This window comes from Euleptes europaea, chromosome 8, assembly GCF_029931775.1.
Source record: "Euleptes europaea isolate rEulEur1 chromosome 8, rEulEur1.hap1, whole genome shotgun sequence".
Taxonomy (NCBI): Eukaryota; Metazoa; Chordata; class Lepidosauria; order Squamata; family Sphaerodactylidae; genus Euleptes; species Euleptes europaea.
This window is the reverse complement of record NC_079319.1, coordinates 53,080,495-53,108,090: the sequence shown is the minus strand read 5'-3', so window position 1 is coordinate 53,108,090 and position 27,596 is coordinate 53,080,495. Positions and strand designations below refer to the sequence as shown.

The window sequence follows — 27,596 nt, the reverse complement described above, 5'->3', positions numbered from 1 at the left end:
TGTCAGGCTGCTATCTCGGTTTCGTTATTGCCTCTGTCTCTGCGCTGTATTGTCTGGCCCCCAAGGTCGCATACCTAGGCCTGGGAACTCAGCTCCTGGGAAACTGTATTCAGCCTATGCTTGTAATCTCCCGCCTTTTCTGCCTTATATCCGATATTAATGGGATAGGATAGGCGTTGGTCTGGGTAACCGCATTGAGCTTTCTGAAGTCAATGCACAGGCGAAGGTCGCCCTCTTTTTTCCGGACGAAAAACGCGGGGGCCGAGTTTGGGGCATTCGAAGGGCGAATGAACCCTCTGGCGAGGTTTTTGTCCAAAAAGTCCCGGAGGACAGTGCGCTCGGAAGCGCTCATAGGGTAAATCTTACTCTTGGTTAATGTGCAGTCCTTTACCACTTCAATCGCACAGTCTGAGGCCCGGTGGGGGGGTAAGGCATCACATTCCCTAAGGTCGAAGACATCTTCAAAGTCCCGGTATACAGCAGGTAGAACCGGTGGTGCTGGGGCAGTAGAGGTTAATGCTGGAACGGGCGGATATAGCAGAGCAAAGTTCTGCCGATGCTGGTCGCAGGTGGGACTAGCGAAGGAGATAGTGTTTGTTTCCCAATCAATACTGGGACTATGTCCTTTAATCCAGTTAATTCCCAAGACCACTTCAAATCGGATAGGGGCTATAGTGAAGTCTATTTGTTCCCAGTGGGAACCAATTCCCATTGCCACCCCTATGGTGCGGTGATCAACTGGACCCCCCTGGAAATGGCTTCCGTCCATTTGGGCAAATTGGACGGGGGCGGGTAAAGCCTCAGAGTCGGCTCTGAGTGCAGCAAAAGTGGCTTCGCTTATGAGAGTGCGACAGCAACCGGAGTCAATTAGTTCTTTGACGGGGATTTGTGGGCCACCGTTAAGGTGTTGTAAAACTGCATCCACGTAGACGGTGGAGTCCACTTCTTTGATTTTGGTAGGAGCATTCGGTTTGATAGGAAGATCCTGAGAGGTCTGTGGAGACGCTCCATTCACCACAGACCGGAGCCGTTTTTTGACAAGTCGAGGGGAGATTCCAGGTTTAAGGCTGGAGAAATCCAAGGATTTTCCTCATCCGAAGAGGGAAAGTTGTCCCCCAATGGGGCACTTGTAATCCGAGACCCGGCGGGGTCGTTGGTAGTAGGCAGGGAGGCTGGGTCCCCGGCATGGAGTGCAGAGGGTGTGGGTCTTCCCGGAGCTGCGCTGCGGGTGGCCGCGGTGCCTCTGCGTGGTGGACGACCTCGGGCGCGGGTTGTCGTGCTGGGACGAAATAATTCCTGGCGGCGCGGGCAAACGGCTGCAAAGTGGCCCATTTCTCCGCAAGTAAGACAGGCACCCCTCTGAAATCGGGCTTCACGTTCCTGGGGCGGACGTGGGGGATTTCGTGGGACGAGCAGTGGTGCCTTGGGTTGAGGCTTTTGGGTGCCTTTTTCCTTGTGCTTTTGACGGACGAGAGAAATAAAGCGTCGGCGGCTTTCCACTTCCTCGGCTAATAGGATCCAGTCTTCGAGGGTATCGGGATCGCCCCGCATGTAAGACCAGTTCAGAATGTCAGGATGCAAGGCTTCCCTGAAATGATGGATCAGGGTGGTCTCGGGCCAACCTACAATTTTACTTGCCAGTCGTTGAAATTCATCGGCAAATTCTCGAACTGTAGCAGAGCCTTGTTTTAATTGTAAGAGTTCCGTTTTGGCTCTTTCCCCCAGGAAGGGGTCCTCAAACCTCCTTCTCAGGGCAGTCATGAAGTTGTTGAGGGAACGAATAGCACGAGAGCGGGTGTCAAACTGGAGGACCATCCAGTCAGCCGCTTTACCTGTCAGAAGGGAAGCTACGTAACGCACCCGGCTATCTTCCGTGGGGAAAAGTTGTCCTTGTTCTCGCATATAACTGTCCACTTGATGCAAGAAACAAGGCAAAGTCTCGAGAGATCCGTCATACGTAGTCCTCAATTTGAGTTGCTTCCAAGGGCCGGGCGCAGGTTGGCCCGGTTGCACGGGTGGTCCGGGCGGAGGAACAACAGGAGCTCCAGGAGGCAAGGGTGGAGCAGGCACATTAGCGGGTGGTTGGGGTGGCTGTACGGGTACCCCCTGACCCGGTATCGGAACGGGCTGTCTCTGAGCTATCAGGGTTTGTTGTAATTGCCTGTTCTCCTGAAGCATACGTTCCATTAGTTCCTGGAGTTGATCAACACGGTCGGAGAGCTCCCGATTCTGGGCTCGTAAGAGATGAACCTCCTCACTTGGGCCACCAGTAAGATGAGGCTTACTGGTCCGGAAGCTTGTGGCCCATTGAGAGCTATCCCCATATAGATCCTCGTCTTCAGACTCTCCTGAGTCTCGACGTCGGTCAGCCAAACGGCGTGCGCGTTGGGTCGCGCGCGACGGGACAAACGCCGGGGAAAAAGACAGACCTGATAGCCCTTGTACATTGTCCTTGGGGCGCGTGTCCACGTTCGCCCGATCCCTAATCCTTGCTGCAGCTGCCCTGGCTGCTTCCGCAGCTTCTCTCTCTCTTGCGACCTTAGCCGCTTCGGCGGCTTGCTGATCCGCAAGAACTTTGGCGTTCTCAAGTCTTAGGGCAGTCTCTGCCGTAATGCGCGGCAAAAGTTCTGTCTCCAGGAGTGAGAGTATGGGGTCGGGTTCCCCGCCCAGCAGAGGTTGTACTCGAACCGCCAGTGCGGGTGCCTCGGCTCCAAAAGTCGAGGTTAAAACTTGAGCCAAGGTGGCTACCGGGGTGTCCTTTGTACATTCCACAAGGAGAAGAGCGGTGCTAATAGCGACTCGCTTGGCCTCAGCCTGACAGCTGGCTGCATCCGGGATCAGGGAAAAACCCTCCGGCGGGGCTCCCGCCATGGTAGAAAGAGTTTCTCGAGAAATAAGATTATCCAAAAGTCCAGTTAATATTTGTAAATCCTCAGTTGCCAACCGGGCATCGTCCAGTAATTGATCCAAGTCTTGAAGATCTAAACGAGTATCAGTATCCTCCGACGTTAACATCCAGAGAGTTCCTTTAAGAGATTGCCACTGTTCCTGTACCAGTCCCCTCAAGCGGCAAACCTCTCGGGTCGTCCGGAAAAGTTCAGCGATTAAGTCTTGTAACAGAGTAGGATCCTCAGAGAAGGGCTCCAGGGTAGTAGATCACCTGGAGAGCTGCACAGCTCCCATCCAAGTGGCAGGCGAACCCCCCTGGGCTCCAGCCTGGCTAGTAGAATGGTGAAGAGATAGCTGTCATAATGTCAGCCCTTGGCCCACAGAACCAGAAATCACCACAAAGTCATATAGAGTCCAAACAGAATTGTACTCGAACCGCCAAAATTAGCAGAATATGCCTACAATAATGCCATGCATCAATCCACAGGTTTTAGCCCATTTTTTGCTGTGTATGGACAAGATTTCAGTCCCATTGCTCCTGCAGATGATGTAGAGGGGGAGGGGAACCCCGACATTGCCTCCTGGGCACACGCCCTCCGTACCACTTGGCCCTGGCTCGTTAGCAACCTCGACCGGGCCAAGCGTAAATACAAAGCGCAAGCTGACAAACATCGCTCCCCCGGGGGTGATCTGCAAGTGGGTGCTTTGGTTTACCTTTCCACCAAAAATCTCCGTTCCACCCGTCCGTGCCATAAGCTCAGTGCTAAATTCATTGGCCCTTTCCCCATCACCCGGGTCATAAACCCTGTCACGGTGGAACTGGCTCTCCCCAAATCCTTGAGGCGTGTGCATCCTGTTTTCCACATTAGCCTCCTCAAACCCCATGTTGCTTCTCCACAGTGGCATCCGGATCCACCTCCTGCGCAACCCATCATGGTGGGGGGGGAGGAACACTTCGAAGTCTCCAAGATCCTTGACTCCCGTGTTCACCATGGCAACCTGCAGTATTTAGTCCGTTGGAAACATTTTCCCCCTGCCTATGACGAATGGGTGCGCGCACGGGATGTCTCCGCCCCCGACCTCGTCAACGCCTTTCACATTGCTTACCCGGATAAGCCAGCCCCCTTGCGAACTGGGAGGGGGCCTTGAGGGGAGCAGAATGTCAGGCTGCTATCTCGGTTTCGTTATTGCCTCTGTCTCTGCGCTGTATTGTCTGGCCCCCAAGGTCGCATACCTAGGCCTGGGAACTCAGCTCCTGGGAAACTGTATTCAGCCTATGCTTGTAATCTCCCGCCTTTTCTGCCTTATATTATCTCCCAGCTAGTGAGTCTCTCATAGCTGTCATTTTATTCGTTTGCACTGTATGCCTATTTGACCAGTAAAAGCCATCTGTTTGGACTCTATATGACTTTGTGGTGATTTCTGGTTCTGTGGGCCAAGGGCTGACATACGGTCAACTGACCAATCACGTGCCAATACATCAAAATTTCCAGACACAATAGTTTTGCGCCACAGATAGGGCTGTCAATTCGGTTCGGTCCGAACTGAAAATCAACCGAATTTCCCCTGATTCGGTGATTTTCAGTTCGGACGGATCCGAACTCAAATCTGGCGGGCAACCGGGGGGGGCGAATTCAGCGAGTTCGGGAGTTCGTGAATAAATTCGGCCAATTCGGCCCCCCCTTCAGGGGAGCCCGCTGAAAGGCGCGGGCTGCCCTTTAAACTGATCTGCGCCTCCCAGCTGGGAGGCTCAGATCAGTTTAAAGGGCAGCCCGCCTCCCTTCAGTGGGCTCCCCTGAAGGGAGGCGGGCTGTCATTTAAACTCATGTGTGCCTCCCGGCCGGGAGGCGCAAATGAGTTTAAATGACAGCCCTCCCCCCTTCAGGGGAGCCCGCTGAAGGGAGGCGGGCTATCATTTAAACTCATGTGTGCCTCCCGGCCGGGAGGCGCAGATGAGTTTAAATGACAGCCCGCCCCCCTTCAGGGGAGCCCGCTGAAGGGAGGCGGGCTGTCCTTTAAACTCATCTGTGCCTCCCGGCCGGGAGGCACAGATGAGTTTAAAGGACAGCCGCGCCTCTCCAGCGGAGCCCGCTGGAGAGGCGCGGCTGTCATTTAAACTCATCTGCGCCTCCCAGCTGGGAGGCTCAGATGAGTTTAAAGGGCCCCCGCGCGCCTTCAGGGAATCCCTGAAGGCACGCTTCGGCCGAATTTTCCCCCGAACTCCGGATCCCCCCGAATTACCGGGGATCCGAAGCGGGGGAGTTCGGACTTCGGCATGTACCGACCCCACAAGGGTCAAATTCGGCCGAATCCGAACTGTACCGAATTGTTTTTTTTTTTTGACAGCCCTAACCACAGAATCACAGACTGCCCGTACACATAAAGGCGTAAGGTCAATAAAAGCAACCCCTTGTTAAAATTATCACATTAAAATTGATAAAATTGTAAAATATTCTAACAATCATTCTCTAATAAAGCTCTGCATATTTTAATAGCAACAGCGCAAAACTTGGCAGTTTGAAGCGTAAGCTGAGGGTCTTCTCCTTATGGAAGCTTCTTTGACAAAAGCTCAACTGACTCATCAGGGAATATACCAAGTAGGGAGAAAATAAGCTTTGATCTAACTTTGTGGTAGAATGGGCAACGTATCAGTGCATGTTCGATGGTTTCAGTGTCCCCTGTTCCACACAGACATAACCTCTCTGATCTAAGGATCTTCTTATATTTCCCTTCTGAAACAGCCAATGGTAGTTATTCTCTGTAATAACTGGTGACTGCCCATGTGTATCTTTTCGGATTGCATCTTGTCACAAAATCATTCAAATTTCATAGCCACATGTCTAAAAAAATGCCCATTTTCCTACCTGAGATGCTGCACTAATTAGATCCATAAGCTTGGTGAGAGGTTTTTTTGGGGTGGGAGTGACCATGTTACAAATACAAATACATAGGTGAGATTTTAATTCAGCAAGACATGTCTTTTTTTTAATAAAAAAACAGACTTTAAAGGATATCAGCCCCTAAAGTTTAATAGTCTTAGTACTTTTCTGTGGCTTGACAAACAGCTGAAACAAATCTGTGATTTTCCTGAAAGTGTACCGTGGTAATCCCAAGGCTCACATTTGGGTAACATGCAGTTCAGACACTGCAGATTTTTTTGTTTCCCTTGTTGTGGTTCGGTTTTTCCCTCTCTGTCCTTTCAATTAAGATATTATGTGTTTAATCACAGTAGAGCATTGTGTGGTGGTTCCATATAATTAAATGTCTATGCCCATTGAAGTGTATAATTAGGATTTTTAGCAATTCATTTGGTATCTCTGGCCTACAATGAATATGAACAAAGCCAAACGCAAAATGTCTGTGTTATAAAAACAAGTGAGAGGTTATGGTCAAAGTGGGTAATGAGGATTCTTCTTCTGTTTAGAAAAAAATGCTTGTGTACATTACGTACAATCAAAACTATTTCCTTTGTTGAAACTGTTCCAGAGAAAATAATGGCACCCTTTTCAGATGCTTTATTATGTCAGGTGGAGGAGAAAAGATTAATGAAGAGAGGCACACAGATGACCAAAAATGTCATGTTTTCTTGTGTAAAGAGCCATTGAAAATACTACTTTTAGAGGCATTGATAAGAAATTGGAATAAAAACCCTCTTGAAATTCAGTAGCATGTGAAAATTCAAAGCAATATATTTCATGAGGTCTTCTATAGCATCAGTTCTTCTCTAGCATATGCATGGCTATCATTCTAAAGCATTTGAAATAGGGTTGCCGAGTCCATCTTCACCATCAGCGGGAGTTTTTGGGGCGGAGCCTGAGGAGAACTGGGTTTGGGCAGGGGAGGGACTTCAATGCCATAGAGTCCAATTGCCAAAGCGGCCATCTTCTCCAGGTGAACTGATCTGTTTGCTGGAGATCAGTTGTAATAGCAGGAAATCTCCAGCTATTACCTGGAGGTTGGCAACCCTAATTTGAAATCTCCCAGAGATTTTGAAATAAAATATTTGCTTTCTAAATGCCTTATTGTTGAGTTGAAAGCCCTCTTGTATTGCTGTTCTTTCTTAGTTTCCATGTGTAAGGGGCTCATTAGAAAGGTACTCACATAAGGTTCACATTTATGGTTGCCAGCTCTGGGTTGGGAAATACCTGGAGATTTTGGGGGTGGAGCCTGGGGTTTGAGGAGAGGAGGGATCTCAGCAGGGTACAATGCCATAGAGTCCACCTTCCAAAGTGGCAATTTTTTCCAGGGGAACTGATCTCTATTGTCTAGAGATAATTTACAATAGTGGGAGATCTCCAGGCCACATCTGGAGGTTGGGAACCTTATTCATATATGACAGCTTTTCACATGAGGAAGTTTTCAGTTTTCAAGGATTTTTCCATATGTAATCTTAGGTGGTACAATTCATGTGAGAGGGCTGTATCATTCTGTTTCGGTAGTCTTGAACTAACCCTCATCTGACATTGAAGTACAAAGAATTAGGATGTTTGCGCTCATTAAAGTACTTTCTTTCCAATACCTTCTTGAATATCCAGTTGAAACAACGCACCAGAAATATGCCATCAGGAAGTATTTTGATGATTACAGCCTCTAGCCATGATCTTTTCAACCTGTGCTTTCAACCTGTGCTTTTCAACCTGTTCATCAATGACTGGGAGTTGGGGTTAAACAGTGAAGTAGCCAAGTTTGCAGATGACACCAAATTATTTAGGGTGGTTAAAACAAAATCGGACTGTGAAGAGCTCCAGAAGGATCTCTGCATACTGGAAGAATAGGCATTAAAATGGCAAATGAGATTCAATGTAAGTGTAAAGTGATGCATATTGGGACAAAAAATCCCAACTTCACATATTCACTGATGGGATCTGTGCTGGCAGTGACAGACCAAGAAAGGGAACTTGGGGTGGTAGTGGATAGCTTAATGAAGATGTCAACCCAGTGTGCGGCTGCTGTAAAAAAGGCAAATTCTATGCTGGCCATAATTAGACGAGGAATAGAGAATAAAACTGCTGATATCATACTGCCCTTGTACAAATCTATGGTGAGGCCACACTTGGAATACTGTGTACAGTTCTGGTCACCACACCTAAAAATGTATATTGCAGAGCTTGAGAAGGTGCAGAAAAGAGCAACCAAAATGATAAGGGGCTAGAGCAACTGTCCTATGGGGAGCGGTTAAGACGCTTAGGGCTGTTTAGCTTGGAAAGAAGGTGGCTAAGGGGAGACATGATAGAGGTCTATAAAATTATGCATGGTTTGGAGAGAGTGGACAGGGAGATGTTTTTCTCCCTCTCCCATAATACTAGAACATGGGGTCATCTGCTAAAGCTGGAGGGTGAGAGATTCAAAACAGATAAAAGGAAGTATTTTTTCACACAATGCATAGTTAAATTGTGGAACTCCCTGCCCCAGGATGTGGTGATGGCTGCCAGCTTGGAGGGCTTTAAGAGTGGAGTGGACATATTCATGGAGGAGGGAGGTATTCATGGCTATTAGTTAGAATGGATACTAGTCATGCTGCATACCTATTCTCTCTAGTATCAGAGGAGCATGCCTATTATTTTGGGTGCGGTGGAACACAGGCAGGATGGTGCTGCTGCACTCGTCTTGTTTGTGGCTTCCTAGAGGCACCTGGTTGGCCACTGTGTGAACAGACTGCTGGACTTGATGGGCCTTGGTCTGATCCAGCAGGACCTTTCTTACGTTCTTATGTTCTTATGATCCACAGGTGCACAAGACATTTAGTAGTTCCCCCTACTCCAAAAGCTCACATCAGCCTTTTAAGTTTAAAGAATGGTTTGTTGTTTAGTATGAAGAACTATGAAAGTTTAAATAATGGTTTGTTGTTTAGTATGAAGAAATATGAAAGATAAGAACCCATATGAAATAGGTTGTCTTTTGTTAATGTGGTAATGACCAACCAGGATTACAGCTACGGTATAAATGAAAATTAAATGTTTCTCTGCAATTATTCTAAAAATCTTAACTACTATCGAAGCATACTTTCACTTTCTCTCAGGGGTCCCTTGCATCGTTTCATAAGTGCAGCTTGGAGTCATAATATAATCATTAGACAGTTCATAGAAAAGAGACTGGGTAGCAGATATAATGTTCAGTGTTGAACAATATGTCAGTTATAGGAGTACACCCTGTCCATCTTACAAGCAAATTATTCTCATGAATTATAGATAGTGATCATGTGAATTAGTCGTAGGGGTATAAGTTGTGCATACTACATGAGAACAAAAATCTTCTTGGGGGCAGACTGTATTGACTCACTCTGTATAAGCCATGTTGAGTCCCAGTGAGAAAGGTGGACTAGAAATAATGGAATTTTTTAAAGTGACAGCAATAATTATATTATGAACACTTTGTATCTTTAATAAGGATTGATCCTCAATCATTTGGAAACAGGGACCTTTGAAACTAGTATAGCTTTCTCTAAGGACATTTATGAAGGGGTATTTACTTCGCAGTCCCAGCTGGACTGCTTCGAGGCTGCTTTTGCATTATTCATGATTTTACCGACCTTAAGATGTGACTTCGCTCTAGCCTCATTCTTCCCCCACAGTTCCAGGATCCTGTTTTTGGATGAATTTAAATACTGCTTTGAGGCAAGAGCAATGCAAATTCCTCCTATTTCCATGCATAGCTCTTTACTTTGGGTTTCTCTTCCCATGCCCATTTTGACTTCTCCCTCCCACATGTCTTTCCCTTCCATCCAACCCCTTCCCTCAAAGCAAAGCACAAAAGAGAGAGTTAAACCTTCATGAAATGGGCAGGAAGACACTGAAGAAGGCTGCAGAGGTAGGAAGGCAGGGAGGAATACCCAGCAAAAGCACACTGATCCTTTAATAGCTGACCCTCCCCCTCCAAGTAAAGTGCAACAAGGCTGCGCTTGGAGGGACTCAGAAGCTCCGTGATTGACTGGTGATGCAAAATTAATCACAAGATACTCCTGGGATGGTAGGGGGGAACCCCTCATGCATTCAGAGAAGAAAACTGCAGCAAACCAAATGCAAATTTCCCCTGCATAAATGACCCAAGAAACTGGTATGGTGTAGTGGGTGGCTCAATGGTAGAGCATCATTGGGCAACTCTTAAGAATTATTCTGGAAAAAGCAGATAATTGTTCTCAAAAACATTCCACATTATGACACTTGAATCTAAGCTTGCCGATGAGTGGGAACAACTGGCCCATCACAGAAAATGGGTCACTGCCTCCTGACACTCAGCTGCTTCCTCTTGCCCCCTCCTGCTTGTCTCTTTCCTTAACATCAGTCTAGGAGGAGGCGGGGCAGTTTCTTCTCTACAAAGTGTCACAGGCATAGCAGGGGAAAGGGAAGGAAAGGAGAGCCAGTGTGGTGTAGTGGTGAAGAGCAGTGGACTCTGATCTGGAGAACTGGGTTTGATTCCCCACTCCTCCACATGAAGCCAGCTGGGTGACCTTGGGCTAGTCACAGTTCTCTGAACTCTGTTTGCTCCACCTACCTCACAAGGTGTCCGTTGTAGGGAGAGGAAGGGAAAGAGATTGTAAACCGGTTTGATTCTCCTTAAAAGGTAGAGAAAGTCAGCATATAAAAACCAACTCTTCTTCTTCATGGGTGGAGATAAAGTTTACTGATGACAACATGGTGGAGGAGGAGTCCAAGTGGAAGATAAGGAAAGATAGACAGGTCTGCTGACCACTTGGGAACACAACAGAGGCCTTCACACTAGCCAGGGAGCTAATGTGCTGCTGCTTGAGGTGATCTTAGCTAACTGGGCTTCCACTGCTATTGTTTTTCTACACAAGAAGAAGCTCCTTTCTTCAACAAGACTCCCCATTCTGCTGCAGCTCCCCTCTGGTTAGGAGGGGAAAAGAGATGCGCACAATGTTTTGTTGTTCTGTGGAGCTAGGCGATCTTCCTGGTTTCTAATGTTATAATGTACACTCATCCCTACGTAGCAATTTGTATTGGTTTAGTAAGTTAAGATCAGTCAATGCATTGGCTGCATATTGGCAGAGCACAAACTCAGAGTATAAAAGCATAGTCAGAGAGAATAGTTTGTTTTCCCCTTTTCTTTATTTTGCAGATGGGTAGCGTAGGATCAGTTCAGTCTGCCAGCCCCAGTTAGCACCAGCTGCCGCTGTTCCTGAGTCTCCAAAAGGCATCGCTGAAAATGGGCAAAAATAGTAAAACTGTTAGTAGTAAAACAACTTATCTGCAATCCGAAAAGAATCTGCAGATGGGACCCCCACATGAGAACAAAGTCCCCAGTCAATGGAATATAATACTAGAAAAACAAATACTACAAAGGTTAGTAGTAGGATGTCTGTTTCGCTTGTTTTTTTGTGACCATCTTGGCTCCCAGAGAAAGGGGGTCCCCAAAACACATGTGCCAGCTGGATCCCTTTGTACTGAGCATGAGCCTGTTTAGCCAGATGTCTTCCCAACAGAGACAGAGAAAAAAATAGAGCTCTTATTAAAATAAGTCAGGAAACAGAAAAGTGTGTCAAGTGAAAGGAGACCCATTGTGTCCCCCATCTGATATTTATTAAATGTTGTTTAAGTCAGCAATGAGAAATGTGCAACATTCGGAAGTGACCCTGCCTCTCTGGTATGCACCACTAGTGACAAAAGTCTGAGGGCAGCTCAGCATTAAAGCCATGTGCTCAGATTGCATAATGGAATGCGCAGACCGTGAAACAATAACAACACATGAAAATCTGATGCAAACAAGGCTCAGCTCTGCATGACTTAACATATGACCTCCTTTCAGAACAATGTATGGAGCCCTAAGTAAGCTACTAATGCGATGTCAGAAAGCTCTCAAGAATACAACGATTCATTGCGCACACATCTTTTCTCAAAACAGAACAATGGTGGACAGCAATGCTGTACCAGTTGTGCATACTTAAGTCCCTTTATTTTAATAGGACTTTTAATGGGACATTAACATAATAAATAGGATTCGGGGCTGGGATATACAATTTCAGTATGATTATGAAAGTGTATTTTCTATTTTCCCTTCTCCTTGACCCCAGCAAACAAAACATTACAAAACTCCCTTTTCATTAGCAGGGTACACAAGTTAAGCAAGAAGTTCCCATCACTAGACAAGGAAGTTTCCATAATTTAGTTGCTGACTATGGCATATTTGATCACAAGTGATAGTTGTAACCTTTCTGGTACCTGGGAAATGATTAGGAAACATGTTCTGCGGTTAGCTAGGCTGTTTTAAATAGCAAGTTCCTCTTTTCCCATGCCTTCAGTTCCTATGCTTTCTGACACAGTCTAACAGTAAAGCTGACACAGAATGCATTGCATGTAAAAGCTTTAAATGAAGCCTACATGTTGGTTACCTTGTATATTCTGGCAACAAGTTCTCTTTGTATCATGTAAAAGTGTCACTGTCCTCATAACCATCCCATGTATAATTGTGGAGGAGCCCATCAGCCTGGAGCCTACCATGCTAAAACCACTGGAACTTTCCCACCTGTGCATGTGGGAATTAGGCTGCCTGCTCCGGAGGTCTGCTTCTATAGCCAGGCTAGTCTGGTAATACATTCAGGAAACAACCAACGCCTTGCTGGTGTAAAAATGGCCATAACTTTATTGGTTACAGCTGTCAGAATCTTGGCGCATGGGGCAACAGATCCTGGCACTGGCTAACCTGCCTGCCAATGTACCAACCACACCCCAGCCCACCTGCTGGGGGACACTATGGGATGGCAGGATGCAAGATTCCACATGGAGTCCACTGCATGGTTTCCCTTGCCACTTGAGAATGAGGGTGCCTTGACAGCCCCTGAGCTGTGAATGTCCCCTGCAAGCCCTCACCACAAAAACCTTTAAGGGGATCCCCAAATATGGGGGGAATGGACATGCAGGCCATATTTACCCTGTTAATGGATCTGGCCGTGTACTGATACTGCCAGAAGGCAGTTGTGACAAGAAGAGAAAGGGCTAACGTGGCGATGAATTGTGCACAACAGAAATAACATACCCATAGCACAACAATAACAGGAGAAATTGGTGGGGAGAATATAATTGGTAAACATGCTCCATGGGAATTTTTATATATTATGTTATCTGCATTCAGGGCTGTTTTGTTGTTACTGTTTTGTCCATTCATCAATGTGTATTATTTGAGGGTTCACCAAGTCTCCAAAAAGGAGTTCAGCTGCTGCCTTTTTCATGATACGGCAGAGCTGTGTGCATTGCCAGAAATGTCTCCTTTGACCAGGTGCCTCCTTGGGCCAGGCCTACAAAATGTGGAAAACCATGTCTACACAAACAACTGTGCTGTAGAGATAGTAAATGCATATTTGATATCTGCTAAATCAAGTGTTCTAATCAAATAGATTGGTTACATCTTTGTGATGAACAATCAAAATCTGGTTTCTGATACACCTCTTGTCAGTCTCATCCAGAGATGTTAGAGCTGCTCAACAGACAAAAAAGGCAGGAAAACATTTACCAGAGAATATGCCTTGAGTTTGCTTCATGCTGTTAAAATCTCTTGCTAAAATAACTTAGATTTAAGAAAAGTATTGGAAATGGTTGCAGCTAGAGAGACAAGGGTTTATTTGAATTACTGTTATCAGTCCTTAATAAAAACAGTTGATGCTGCCCCTGATGCAGTCTCTGAGAAGTAACAGTTCACAAGGTAGAGGAGAATAAGACCAGCCAGAGGCTAATCTTTATGGGAAGTATAATTTACTCCTAAAGATTTTCTGAATGAATTTTCATCAGCTCATTAATTTGATGCAAGAAGTTTATTAATGTTAAAGTACTCTGAGGTTACCCCAATTGTAGAGTAATAGGATAAAAGCTGAAGGAAGTTCATTATTCAGAGAAACAGATAACTGCATTAATCCTTGTTTTCTATATCTTCTGTGGAATAGCACTAAGAATTAATGCAGCATTGATTGTAGTTCCATTTCACACCTCTGTACTGATGTTGGTATTGTATTTCTTGGAAAACCTGGAAGACAGGTGTATGGCTTATATTCTGCTAATATAGGCAGTTCGGTCTGGAAAAGACTCTTATACCAAAAGTTAGAGTCATAACAAAGCACTGGAAGCTTTCCTGGAGATTTGGGGATGGAGTGGAGTGTGAGGAGAGGAGGTAGCTCAGCAGTCATAGAGTCCACCCTCCTTATCGGCCATTTCCTCCTGGGGAACTGATCTCTGGAGACTGGAAAGCATAATTCATTATGAACTCCAAGTCCACCTGGAGGGTGGTGACTTGAGCCATGATGTTGATCAGATCCACGTGGCAGCCATTAGCCTTTTCAAAACACTAGGAAGAGCTGGTCATGGATCTTCTAGCAGCATCTCATGAAGTCCATCTTCCAGTTCCTATAAGCTTTCTTTTAAAATTATTACTAAACAAATATTCAGTTCTTCAGGGTCAAAATCTTGAACAGTACAACATGTGAACTAAAGCTCAATAATGATCTGTGATGACGCCCTATCTTCAGACCTAGAAACTAGGAAGTTAAACTTCACACCCTACAAATTTCTGTTAAAAAATATTTCCATTTTTATAATTGAGGCTTTGGGGACCTCTTCTAGTCTTCTAGTCCTCAATGAGGGCAACACCTGGACTCAGGATTCCACCCGGCATTCACTTGACCTATTATGAGGGAATTATAGGCTTGAAGGAATTACACAGTAGGCTTGATGAAAACAGCTAAGAAACTGGTTATCACAGGGATGCCAAGTTGTGTGGCTAATGTCTCTTTAAGGGCAGAACTAGGCTTACAATCTCTGAAAGCACGGCATGGGTGTAGCTTTGGCTGCAAATTTAATTTGCTACAGAGGTTAATGAGCGCCTATGTCTATTAAAATCGGACTCCTATGCTACCCCATGGAGGAAATTAATGTAGACTACACTCCAACTGCTGGGTTTTAGCAGTAGTGAATTGGTGATATTGGAAAGATCAGCAGGTTCTCTGCGGTAAATAAACATTTGTATAACTTGGTCTTCATCAGGCAAAAACGCATGGTCGCTTTAGCCTCCATAATTCCCTGTTTCAGCCAGGATCGAACGCATGTTCGGCGAAATGCATCCGTTCAATCTTGGTTGAATCCTGGCTGAAACAGGGAATAAAGGAGGCTGAAGCGACCATGCGTTTTCGCCCATCATCAGCACCACAAAGGCAGCCCATGGGGTATGCTCCCCTTTATACTTAGGTTTGTCTTATCCAAAGACGCCCTTACCATGTTTAGATTTTTTAACTGTTTCCTCGATACAGGAGAGTAGTTATGCTTGTAAGATTAAACTCTATCCTTTCTCAGGCAATGGAAGGTAGAATGCAAAGGACCACCTGCTCTGATAGACTTTGTGACTGTGCTTCTTTGGAGCATTGCTTACTGAAATGCAGTACCTTTGCAGTATTAGAGATTTGTGGATTACTGCTCTTCTCTGTGATAATGAGGGGCTGTGAACATCAGATAAAGTTAAAAAAACTTGGCAGGGGTGGATTTAGGAGTTTCATTGACTGTAGCGAAATATTTTGCTCACTGGTTCTTGTAGGTTATCCGGGTTGTGTGACCGTGGTCTTGGTATTTTCTTTCCTGACGTTTCGCCCACAGCTGTGGTAGGCATCTTCAGAGGAGTAACACTGAAGGACAGTGTCTCTCAGTGTCAAGTGTGTAGGAAGAGCAATATATAGTCAGAAGGGGGTTGGGTTTGAGCTGAGTCATTATCCTGTAAAGTATTGAAGGTAATGTGCTAATCATTGTCCTGTAAGTATCAAGATAATGTGCTAATGAGGGTGTGGTATATTAATATGGAACCATTGTATCCTGAATTGATCTGTTAACATGTGGAATCCAAAGCTAATCCGCATGGCTATTGTGGACTGTTGTCTTTGTTAGTCTGGAGGTTTTCAGGAGGTTTCCTGAAAACCTGTCCTGAAAACCTCCAGACTAACAAAGACAACAGTCCACAATAGCCATGCGGATTAGCTTTGGATTCCACATGTTAACAGAACATATATATATTGCTCTTCCTACACACTTGACACTGAGAGACACTGTCCTTCAGTGTTACTCCTCTGAAGAGGCCTGCCACAGCTGCTGGCGAAACGTCAGGAAAGAAAATACCAAGACCACGGTCACACAACCCGGATAACCTACAAGAACCAATGAACTCTGACCGTGAAAGCCTTTGACAATATTTTGCTCACATAATTAAAATTCAAAGCGTGGTAACTTGTTGGTTAATTAAATTCCTTGGTCTTGTTTTTGTTGTACCTCGTGTGACACTGCTCAAGGCCCATAGGATAAGTGAGCAGTATCATTAAAGTAGAAGTAAGAAACAGGTTAATTTCAGTGGGATGTGTGGCTTGCCTGTTTCCTTGTTTTCCTTTTCTCCAGCCTTTTCAGTACTAAAGTTACTAGAGAGCTGGGTCCTGAAAAGTGTAACAGTTACAAAACAGGTGTCTTGTTTGACTGATTTCGGCTTATAACATATAACATAAAAGTTTTAAACTTGTAACTGCTTTTGACAGGAACAGCATCTAAACTCTACCTATCGTCAAAATACTTGAAATCCCTAATGGGCTCCCTGCCTAACCAGCAGGTCTCCTCACCCTTCTCCCACCCAAATCCAACAACCCTCAGTGCTGTCAGTTGGCCAGCAGTTAAACTGATGATAGTTCTCTGAGTCCCTGTGAGATTATTATTTCCTTTCCTTAGTTCTTCTCTGGAACCGTTTTTCAACTTTGAAAAAATTGACTGTGGTTTTTCAGTAAAGGGCAACTGAATATTTCATTTAATGGATGTATATGTGATTCTTCAAAACAAACAAAAACCAAAAGCAGCCTGCCTGGAGTTTGGCCCAAGGGTAGGGTTGCCAGCTCCGGGCTGGGAAATACCTGGAGATTTTTGGGGCGAAGCCTGAGGAGGGCAGGGTTTGGGGAGGGGAAGGACTTCAATGCCATAGAGTCCAATTGCCAAAGCAGCCATTTTCTCCAGGCGAACTGATCTCTATTGGCTGGAGATCAGTTGTAATAGCAGGAGATCTCCAGCTAGTACCTGGAGGTTGCAATAACATTAATACAAAACCCTGTGCTAAATGAGACAGGCAAAGCAAAAAAGCAGCACGTAGGCTCAGTACCTGGAGGCTGGCAACCCTAGCCAAGGCCATAGACAAGACTAGCATTGTACTCTGTGTGTGTGTGTGTGTGTGTGTGTGTGTGTGTGTGTGTGTGTGTGTTTGGAGGGGGTACATTTGTAGACATCCTCAGTGGTGTAGATGCATGTGTCAACTTTCTTTCCAGTAATGACTACCGTATGTAAGTAATGTCTTTTTCAAACCTTCAGATTAACATATGTTATAGCACCTTGCTTCCTTTTAGCATGTGCTGAGTTGCTGTCCTTCATTTGCAAAATTGTATGTAACAAGAATCAAACAAGGAAAAGAGCCAGAGCCTCGCAAACTTCAGCTAGATCTAAAGTTTTGTGTTATTTTGCAGGTATTCAGGAAGGGACACAATGCACCAAGTGTAAAAGTAACTGGGCCTTGAAGTTTTCCATCATACTCTTGTATATATTATGTGCCTTGCTGACAATAACAGTAGCCATTCTGGGATACAAAGGTATGTTCCACATTTGTCATATTACCTTCCTGTCAAGCAGAAATCCCATTTTTAAAAGGAACAAATACAAGGAATTTTAAAAATGCATTTCAAGATTGAAATGTTTGCAGAATATACTATAATGATATCTCTGTCAGTATTAGACTCATTAATACATTTTATCTCCTTCATTTTATCTAGCTTCAAGATCTTTTACACAAATCTTAGGGACAGGAAAAACATTATAGGGTCTTATTAGGGGCAGGAAGTCCTAAGATAAGGTGTATGTACTTCACAAATTGATCCAATTAACTAGCCAGATGACCTACAGCAAAAAGGAGATGATGTAAATCCTGCAGAAGATTGGGCCCACTAGAAAATATGATCCAGGCAGAGTTCCTCAGTATGCAAAGAGAGGGGATGGTGGCGCCAGATGTTGAGTGATCTGCTTTTAGTGGCAACATTAGTAGGACCAACTTTCATTTCCATTACATAGTTTATAACTCACAAATGATAGTCCTAGACATATACTTCCTAATGGAATAATTTTAAAATGTACTATAATAATGAATAATAAATCTACATAAATAGTAATAAAAGGATTTGAACTCAGATTATACAAATTAGGGCAAGCAGGGCAAAAACAGAACAGCATTGGCCATAGGGTTGCCAGCTCCAGGTTGGGAAATACCTGGGGATTTTTGGGGCTGAGCGTGAGGAGGGTGGGGTTTAGGGAGGAGAGGGACATAGAGTCCAATTGCCAAAGCAGCTATTTTCTCCAGGTGAACTGATCTCTATCGGCTGGAGATCAGTTGTAATAGCAGGAGATCTCCCCCTAGTACCTGGAGGTTGGCAACCCTATCCCTACAACAGACACCCTGTGAGGTAGGTGTAGCTGAGAGAGCTCTGAGAGAGCTGTGACTGGTCCAAGGTCACCCAGCTGGCTTCATGTGGAGGAGTGGGGAAACCAACCCAGTTCACCAGATTAGAGTCCGCCACTCCAAACCACTGTTTTTAACCACTACACCACACTGGCTAGGTTTGTAGCTTGTCTGCTGGCCCGTATCATCCAGGGAGCAGCTCTGCTTGCCGTTGCTCTCTGTTGCCTGGTCCTCTTGGTCACCAGTCCCAGGGCCTATCCTTTCCTTGACTGTTGTCTCTGCTCCTCCTTTGAGCAAGCTGCCTGCAAGAAAGTCCTCCCTTGGCAGCTTCGTTTCCTTGCAGTCTTTCCTCCCTTCTCTCAACTGGGCCTGCCTTTTTATCAGGTTCCAGCTTGGGGAAGAGAAAGCTGCTCTGCCCTCTGCAAGCACACCTGTTTTACAATTCAGCCAGGTGGGCATGGGCACAGGGCCCACATGTGGCTTTCATGGCCCTCCTCTCTCATAGGGCAAAATTGCCCTTCCTGCTGGCAGATGAACTGCAGCTCCTATCCCAATTGTGACCAAATATTATTGACCTACAGGTACTTATTCACAAGTATGAAGTGATTTCACTTTCAGCAAATAATAGTTAAGTAATTAACTGTTGCTCTCCAAATGCGCTTCCCAATCCCTATTCTTAATATTGCACACGCAGACTTAATATTACACATGCCAACTAATGCTCTTTCGATCTAATTTCAATGCACTTTGCAACTGTATTTTGCTGTGTGGACACTTTCACACATCCTGAATAATGCACTTTAATGATGGTTTGCAAGTGGAATTTGCCATTTCACACAGTAAAATCCAGCTGCAAAGTGCATTGAAAGTGGATTGAAAGTGCAATATTCAGAATGTGTGAAAGCGCCCTAAAGTACTCTGAAAGTGGATTGAATTATTCAGCATGTTTGAAAGTGCTATTAATCTTGTGGTAGAGAAAGTCGGCATATAAAAACCAACTCCAACTCTTCTTCCTCTTCTTCTTCTTCTTGTTTCCCAGGTAGGTTACTTCTGTTAACTCTTCCCTTGGTTTGCCTTCCTGCTGCCAAAACTTGTTGGTGTGTTTGCGCAGCATTACTAAGATCTCTATCTCTCTCATTCTTCTTGCAAAAATGTTGGTGGTTTAAATCACAATCCAGGACGTCATTTACAGAGCACTCCTAAAAAGAGTTGCAGCCGCCTGGGCCCATTGACTTCAATTGATTTAGAAGGGTGGAACTAAAGTTTGTACTATTTAACACTTTGGGTTGTATTTTCCATTCTGTTCATTCTGAGAGCCTGTGTGGTGTAGTGGTTAAGAGTGGCGGACTCTAATCTGGAGAACCGGGTTTGATTTCCCACTCCTCCACAGGAAACCTGCTGGGTGACCTTGGGCTTGTCATGGTTCTCTCTGAACTCTCTCAGCCCCACCTACCTCACAAGGTGTCTGTTATGGGGAGGGGAAGGAAAGGCGATTGTAAGCCGCTTTGAGACTCCTTAAAAAAGGTAGAGAAAAAAAGAGTATAAAACCCAGCTCTTCTTCTTTTCCTCCTTCTCCTCCTCCTCCTTCTTCATCTAAGTGTGGAGCCTTTCTTCAGAAGACAAACCTCTTCTCCCAGAGCATGAGCATCATGCCCCAGAGGAAGACTCTTTCTGCTAGGGGAAGGTGTCACACTTAGCTGAATTGAGAAGTAGGATAGGGTGCAGGTCAGTGCAGTGAGTGACCTAAATTTGCCTAATGCTGTGGTGAATTGTAGCTTTATATTCTTGTCTCACCCTGAGGCCACCTTCCTGGCTATCCATGACCAAACCTTCACAACTCCGCCCCTATGACAAGAAGTTTATGCAGTTTTCTCCATTGTCTTTCAGTTCCACCGATCCTGTGTTCTTCATGCATAGACATTCTTCCCTTGCTACTTCTCTTCTCCTCCAAGTCACTTGAATCCTTGCAACATACTCTTCCTTCCTAGACCTTTTCTTGACCTCATGATCCTCACCGCATAAACTCGATGTCCAAACAATTCAGGTCGGTCTTCACATTCCTCACATATGTGGGAGTGTACACAGAGCTCCATCATTCACAAACTCTTCATTATTTATGACAGTGTTAGGGATGGTTCTGCATGTGCTTCTGCATTGTGTTGGCAAAGTTGCCCCCCTCCCCAACCTCCCCTGTAAATCCAGCTCTGCCTGAAGCAGCACAAATTACTGGGATCACCCCAAACTGTGTAGTATTACAGTCCCTAAGAACATAAGAAAGGCCCTGCTGGATCAGACCAAGGCCCATCAAGTCCAGCAGTCTGTTCACACAGTGGCCAACCAGGTGCCTCTAGGAAGCCCCAAACAAGCCCTCCCCCAGCATATGTTCAAATGCCAATCACAGCATATGGAGATAATGACAAGCACCTTCCTATGCATGTCCCATAGGTGAAGTCAGTCTTGCCGGTCAGATTCTGTGCTGTAACAGGTCATGAAATTATTTTGCTAACATTATTGTCTTCATTCATTCTAGTTGTAGAAAAAATGGACAATGCTGCTGGTGGCGTGAACACATCACACAGCCTATACAACGAGAAACTTTCAAAAGTGGAAAGTCGCCTGAAGAACCTGGGTAATCCATATGCACTTAAAAGCAATAACCTGATCATTGGTTCTTTAGTTTATTATTCAATCTGATTTCTTCAACAGTTAACCAATACTTAAATTACATTCATATTTTCCTTTTTTAAAAGGAAGCATGTGCTGGTGCATTTGTTTACATTAGGGAAAAGACTTGTGGTTAATCCCTCGCCAACATACCAGTGTGGTGTAGTGGTTAAGAGCAGTGGTTGGGAGTGGTGGACTCTGATCTGGAGAACCGTGTTCAATTCCCCACTCCTCCACATGAGCGGCGGACGCTAATCTGGTGAACCGGGTTGGTTTCCCCACTTCTTCACATGAAGCCAGCTGGGTAACCTTGGGCTAGTCACAGCTCTCTTAGAGCTCTCTTAGTCCCACCTACCTGTCTGTTGTGGGGAGGGGAAGGGAAGGTGATTGTAAGCCGGTTTGATTCTCCCTTAAGTGGTAGAGAAAGCTGGCATATAAAAACCAACTCTCCTCCTCCCACATGTTACTAGCCAGTAGTTAGTCTGAAGCTCTGAGATTCTGTCTAACTGGCTACATGCTGAGCACAGTAAATACACTGAATGTATTGCCCAGTGGCTGGCAGCTTTAGATAGCAGGGCTGGAAAGACTAGAAAGAGTGCCCAAGACCTTAAAGAGTAGCTGTCAGAATAAACAGCACTGACTATGGGGCCAGTAGTCTGGCTCTGTGTTAAGTAACTACACATCTTTCGTTAATGTGTAATCCACAGAAAATTAGGATTGCTTGTAAAAAATTTTTAAAGCAGGTAGTTGTGTTGGGCCATAGCAAAGTCTAAAAAGAAAAGTAATGTAATAACTTTTATTAAGACCAACCCTGTGTTATTTTGGTTTGCTCTTAATAGATGTGATCACATGCTTTGGTTCTTGTGAAATCAGTAGTGCTTAATCATGCTTTTCTCTGGGTTGTGTGTGTGCATAAAGTGCTATCAAGTTGCAGCCTATTTATAGTGACCCCAGCCAGGGGCTTTCAAGGCAAATGAGAAATAGAGGTGGTTTGCCATCGCCTTCTTCTGCAGAGCCTTGAAAGTCTCCCTTCCAAGTGTTGACCCTGCTTACCTTCTAAGATCTGACAAGACTGGGCTATACCATGCCACCTTTTCTCCTTCCCTGGCTTTATCTTTTGTTTTATACAGAAAAGATCTATCATATTATTCGCACCATAATGCCAGTAGAACAGTTATTCTGTTTCACAGGAATTAAAAACAGATGGTCATATGCCAGATATTTTCTAGCATGTCTCACCAGTTAAATGATGAGATTGCCTTCCTACTACAAACAGTAAGCAACAGCTCCCGCTGAATGGGAGTTGGGTTTGGGGGGCCGCGCCGGGGGGCCAGAGGTCCGGCCCGGATTCGGCCTTGTCCATCGGGAGGTGGGGGGAGTTCAGGAGAAGGCCACTGGCGGTGCGCCTCTCCCTCACAGCTCCAGATGGGCAGCAGCTAGTCAGGTAGACTGGCGGCGGCAGCAGGCCGGGAGGAGCCAGCTTCACTCCGCACCACGTGGAGTGTGTGGGGCGTAATAGCGGCGGCCAGCTGTGCACCGTGCATCTGCGCAGCCCACTGTTTGAATGGGCCAATCAGGGCCCCCGGTGCCTTGTTCCTCCCTGGCCGGCGGCAAAACAGACCTGAGGTTTGCACTCAGGGCTGCCGGCCAGGTATTTATTACCTGCACTTCTCCGACCCCAGCCAGTCCTCTGCTAACTTTGTCCCGCCCTCCCTCCCTATATTCAATGTCTAAGAATTTGTCACAACTTTACGGTTGGCGGTTTGGGCATGGGGCCGGATCCTGTTTGGGGAAAAGCCGGCCTGCGTGCCCCCTTTTCCCATGCTGGGGACCCCAATAAGGGGTTTTGGGGGAGGCCTGGAGTTGGATATGCCCAGTCAGGGGGCTGAAGGGATGGACACCTCCCAAGTGGCAGTAGACCACACAGTGAATGCCGTCCAAGTGGGTCCTGGATACTGCCATCTCAGGCTGCGCCCAGGAGTGGGCTGGGCGCAGGATACATCAGCTGGCATTTGGGTCACCTGATGTCAGGATACCACCTCCATGCTTGCCAATGCCTAATGCCGTAACCAATAAAGTTGTGGCCAGTTTCAATCCAACCATGTTTGTATTGTGATTTGTATACTACTTAATTTTGTATGCACAGTGGTTTGGGGTTCTGGGCAAACACTGTGGGCTATGGGCAGAAGGTGGGTGAGCTACCCTGTGGGAGGGGCCGGTCCTCTGGATCCCCCACTTGGCCTGGGCTTACAAACAAAACTTATTTTCCCTATTTTTTTCAGGTAATGAAACAGATGAGAAAGCCCAGAACATCAATACAGAACTTTCGAACTTCAGAGCTGATATCCTGGCCCTGCATCAGCAACTTCATGAGATTTCAGAGAAAACTGCAAAGAACAAAGATACACTGGAAAAGTTACAGGAGTCTGGAAGCGTGTTAGATAACAGGCAGACCCAAATGAAAGGTGTTTTGGATAGCAACTCCTTCATGATCCTCAATGTCAACAAAACTCTCCAGGTCTACAATGGCTACATCAGTGAGCTCCAGCAAGACAAGAATAACATTCAGACAAATTTGCAAAGCCAAGTACATTCACATAGTGTAGTCATCATGAATCTAAACAACCTGAACCAGACCCAGGTCCAGCAAAGAGACCTCATCAGTGCTTTGCAGAGATCTGTGGATGATACAAGTCAAGCTATCCAAAGAATCAAAAGTGACTTTCAAAATCTTCAGCAGGTCGCCCTCCAAGCACGGAAGGACACTGACTGGCTTAAAGAGAAAGTACAGAACTTGCAGATGTTAGCAGCCAACAACTCGGCCTTGGCCAAAGCTAATAATGACACACTTGAGGATATGAGCAGTCAGCTTAGCTCATTTAGTGGGCAGATGGACAACATCACTACTATTGCACAAGCCAATGATCAAACTCTGAAGGATCTCCAGGAGCACCATAAAAAGTATGAAAATGGAACAGCCGCCAAGTTTATCCAGCAAGAAGAGCGATTTCAGAACTTTGAGATGGATATAGTCAACATCATTAGCAATATCAGTTATACTGCCCATCATCTGAGGACATTAACTAGCAACCTCAATGAGGTCAGGACAACATGCACAGAAACTCTTAGTAAACACACAGATGAGCTGACTTTTATGAACAACACATTAGCAGATATTCGCCTGGATGCTACTAGCCTCAAGATGCAGCAGGATGTGATGAGGACAAGATTAGATACAGAGGTAGCCAATTTATCGATAATTATGGAAGAAATGAAGCTAGTAGATTCCAAGCATGGCCAGCTCATTAAAAACTTCACCATCTTGCAAGGTAAGAAGTGTCTTTGATAATGCTTTGGACATGGGCGTTATATACTGCCAAGAGCTATTCAGTGTGCTTTGCTTATTTATTTATTTTTTTGTCCTACTAAATACATGCAAAATATAAAGGAGGGAAACTCTGAAACTACATTGTGGCTACTAACAGTGGTGGCTGGGAGTGGCGCAGTCATGACGCTCACCAGAGGCTTCCCAGCCGCCAAATATAAAATAAAAGCAGTTACAAAAATAAAAAAGGGAAAATGTCCCCATAGCAGACAAAAAGGCTACGCCACCAAAAAAAAAAAAAAAAAGGCATAGCAACACCACTGCTCAAGGGAGCGTCACCAGGGCAAAAAGGGTTAGGAAGCTCACTAATGTCAGCTCCGCCCCTTGGAATGCACCCCCCCATGCTGACGCAGGCTTGCACTTCCAGGATTTCACTGCCGGCGTAGCAGCATCAGCGGTGGAGTGCTGAGCAGCAGTGTGGCTTACCTGTGCTGGCGTGAATGCCCCCTCTGCCAGCGTAAGTGTCCCTTATCCTGAGATAAGTGGGCACTTACATCAGCGTGGGGTCATGCCAGTTCCTAAGCCGATTCTGGGGGGCCTTTCAGGATTGCACATTAAGTGTTCCTCCATGTTTGTTTGTTTGAAATATTTCTGTCTCGCCTTTCTGCTCAATTCTGGGTCCTCTAAATTCAGAGATTTCATACATAAAACAGTGCAAACATAAACACATAAATACATTAAAACACACTAATAAAGCTAATAAGTGAGGGCTAAAAAGTGAGGTAACACCAAACCAAACAAAAAAGTGTTCACCCGCTGGTGGAAGACAGAAATAGAGGTAGACAGATGAATCTCCCTGGGGAGGGAGTTCCAATGTTTTGGCGCCACAACTGAGAAGGCTCTTTCTTGGGTTGCCACCCATCTTGCCTCAGATAGCAGGGACAACTGAAGCAGGGCTCCTGAAGTTGACTGGAGTGGTATGTTCGTATAGGAGTAGGCGCTCCTTTAGGTATGCTGGCTCCTCACCATATACAAATTCAAAGAAAAGTAGAGAAGGAACAGTTGGTGAAACGTCAGGATTTGGAGCATTAATGTATTTGTCTAAGCAAGTATAAAGGGCATTGTACAAAAAATTTGTATTTCATTAGGTGATCTATGATCAGACCTCCCAGAGCTGTTTTAAAGAGCCAAGTGCATGTCTGTGTGTTTTGTTTTGTTTTTGCCTATGCAATAAATAGCAACAGAAGGGAGGAATAATTTAAATTTAGCCAATGGTCCTCCCTGCATTGCCCTCTGACCTTTTTGCAAATCACACAACTGATTCAAGTACCTCTAGATATAATCAAACAGTTGCATTAATTAGGGGGTTCATTGGTTGTGTATTTTTATTTAAATTTGTATTGTTCATGCGTATATTACTTTGTAAGTCATTTTGAGCCCCCAGAGGGGGAGAAAGGAGGGATACAAATATTTAAATAAATAAATACATTTTCACTGCTACTTTATCAATTAATATGGACCCACTGATCTTGTCAAATCCTTATTCGCTGCTTAGTTCTTCTATCACATATGAATCCAGCCTTTCATTTGTCAGCCTTCCTGCACTCGTCTGGAATTTGAACATCTTTTAAATCTAGTATAATCTCATTCAAATCAGGATGGGGTATTTTTTCCTAATGAAAAACTTTTAAAGTTTGCATTAACTTACAAACAAAATCTAGAAGGGTATGAGGGCTATCAGACACCAATTCCTGCTAAAGAGGAAATGAATAAAAATTTGAGCTGGACTATTCCCAAAACAATTCAGTTTTAGAAAAACAACAACAGATGGTTAAAACTATGTTTTAAGCTAGCCAGGCGACAGCTTTTCCTTTGTACATCAAAGAACGCTTTCTGAGATAGCCATGGACAGAATTTTGGTATTTTTCATTTCTTCAAAATCCAGTATTTGAAGGCAAAACAGATAAGACTCTGTGATGCGTGCAGATGAATCTTCCCAGCTTCATTTTAAGCTGAATTAAGACCATGTAGGACTTGATTCAGATCATGGCTGAGTGAGGACAAAGAGGGAGGTTTAACCCATTCCTTTCACAAATGAGAAGAGATCCAGCAGCAAAGATGTATGAGAAGAATCCCCCCTTCTTCAGTCCCTCAGCCCATTCCACTCCTTCAGTGCCTTGCTGGATCCTGGTATATTATGGGGTAAATGTCTTAGTCAACGTGAATGAGATTTAAAAGCAGCCAGTTCACACCAAAAGATTTTAAAAGAGAATGGATCTTTAAAGCTAAGAATAAATCCTAATATAAACAAAGCACAGATAGATGGGAAATATTTGGAACACAGCTCCCATATATTGCAGACCACAAGAAAGTAACCAAAAGCGAATGACTAGCTAACCTACCCTTACAGACTGAGTCCTCAGCATGGAATGCAGGCAAGAATTAGAATCTAGACCAATTCTATCTCAAAGTCTTGGCACAACTCCTTAAATGTAGACTCCCTTCCTTGATGCAGTGCATCAATCCAAACTGACAGTTTCCATCCCTTTTTTTCTGCAGCCTGTGAGTGTCTTTATGGAGCCAATCATGCTTTGGTGGGACAGCCTAAAAGTTTCTTTGGTCACCCCCAAAGTTTGGATAACTGTTTTTAGGGCTACAGAACTAGAAATTAAAACTGATCCTCTTGGCTTCCTGGACAGTTTGACCAAATGGTGGGATTTGAACCATGGACTCCCTTCATTCCCCAGCTCATCTGTCACCAGATACTTGCCTCTCTTTCTCCTGGATGTAACTGGATATATTGCTCGGCTCAGGAGATATGTAGCTTGCTTAAGAATGGTACATTTGAGATTGGATGGTAGTTATTCAGCACTCCTGGGTCCACAATTGGTTTCTTTAGCAGTGGACTTGAGGCAGAGGCAACCACCCCCTCTCTCAGGGAGGCATTTACTGTCTCCCAGACCCAGTCAATAATTCATTCCCCCCGCCCCCACAGCAGCAGATGTAAGCAGCCAGGAGGTGCATGGGTTTTACAAGCAGGTGGTAGGTCTCAAACATCCAACAATCCTGTCCACATCCTCAGACTGGGCATTCTGAAAGATATCCCACACAACTGGACAAAGTATCCTAGGGCCATCCAGTCCTGTCCACCGCTAACCCAGAGTCCATGTTGGAGTGGATCATGTAAGAAGTTTTAATATGCAAAGCTTTTAGCAAAATGTTCACAGTGGGCTGCACTGCAGTCCACTTGCTCCTGTAGGCT

General features: G+C 45.1%; 1 protein-coding gene across 1 annotated transcript in view; it reads left to right on the top strand.

The window, feature by feature from the left end:
• The window catches only part of COLEC12 (collectin subfamily member 12), a 99,626-nt gene that overhangs the window by 59,867 nt on the left and 12,163 nt on the right, over positions 1-27,596 (top strand). The window contains exons 3-5 of the mRNA XM_056854933.1: positions 17,363-17,485; positions 20,876-20,974; positions 23,292-24,338. Coding sequence (XP_056710911.1) covers positions 17,363-17,485; positions 20,876-20,974; positions 23,292-24,338 — 1,269 coding nt within the window. The remainder of the gene's footprint in view (positions 1-17,362; positions 17,486-20,875; positions 20,975-23,291; positions 24,339-27,596) is intronic.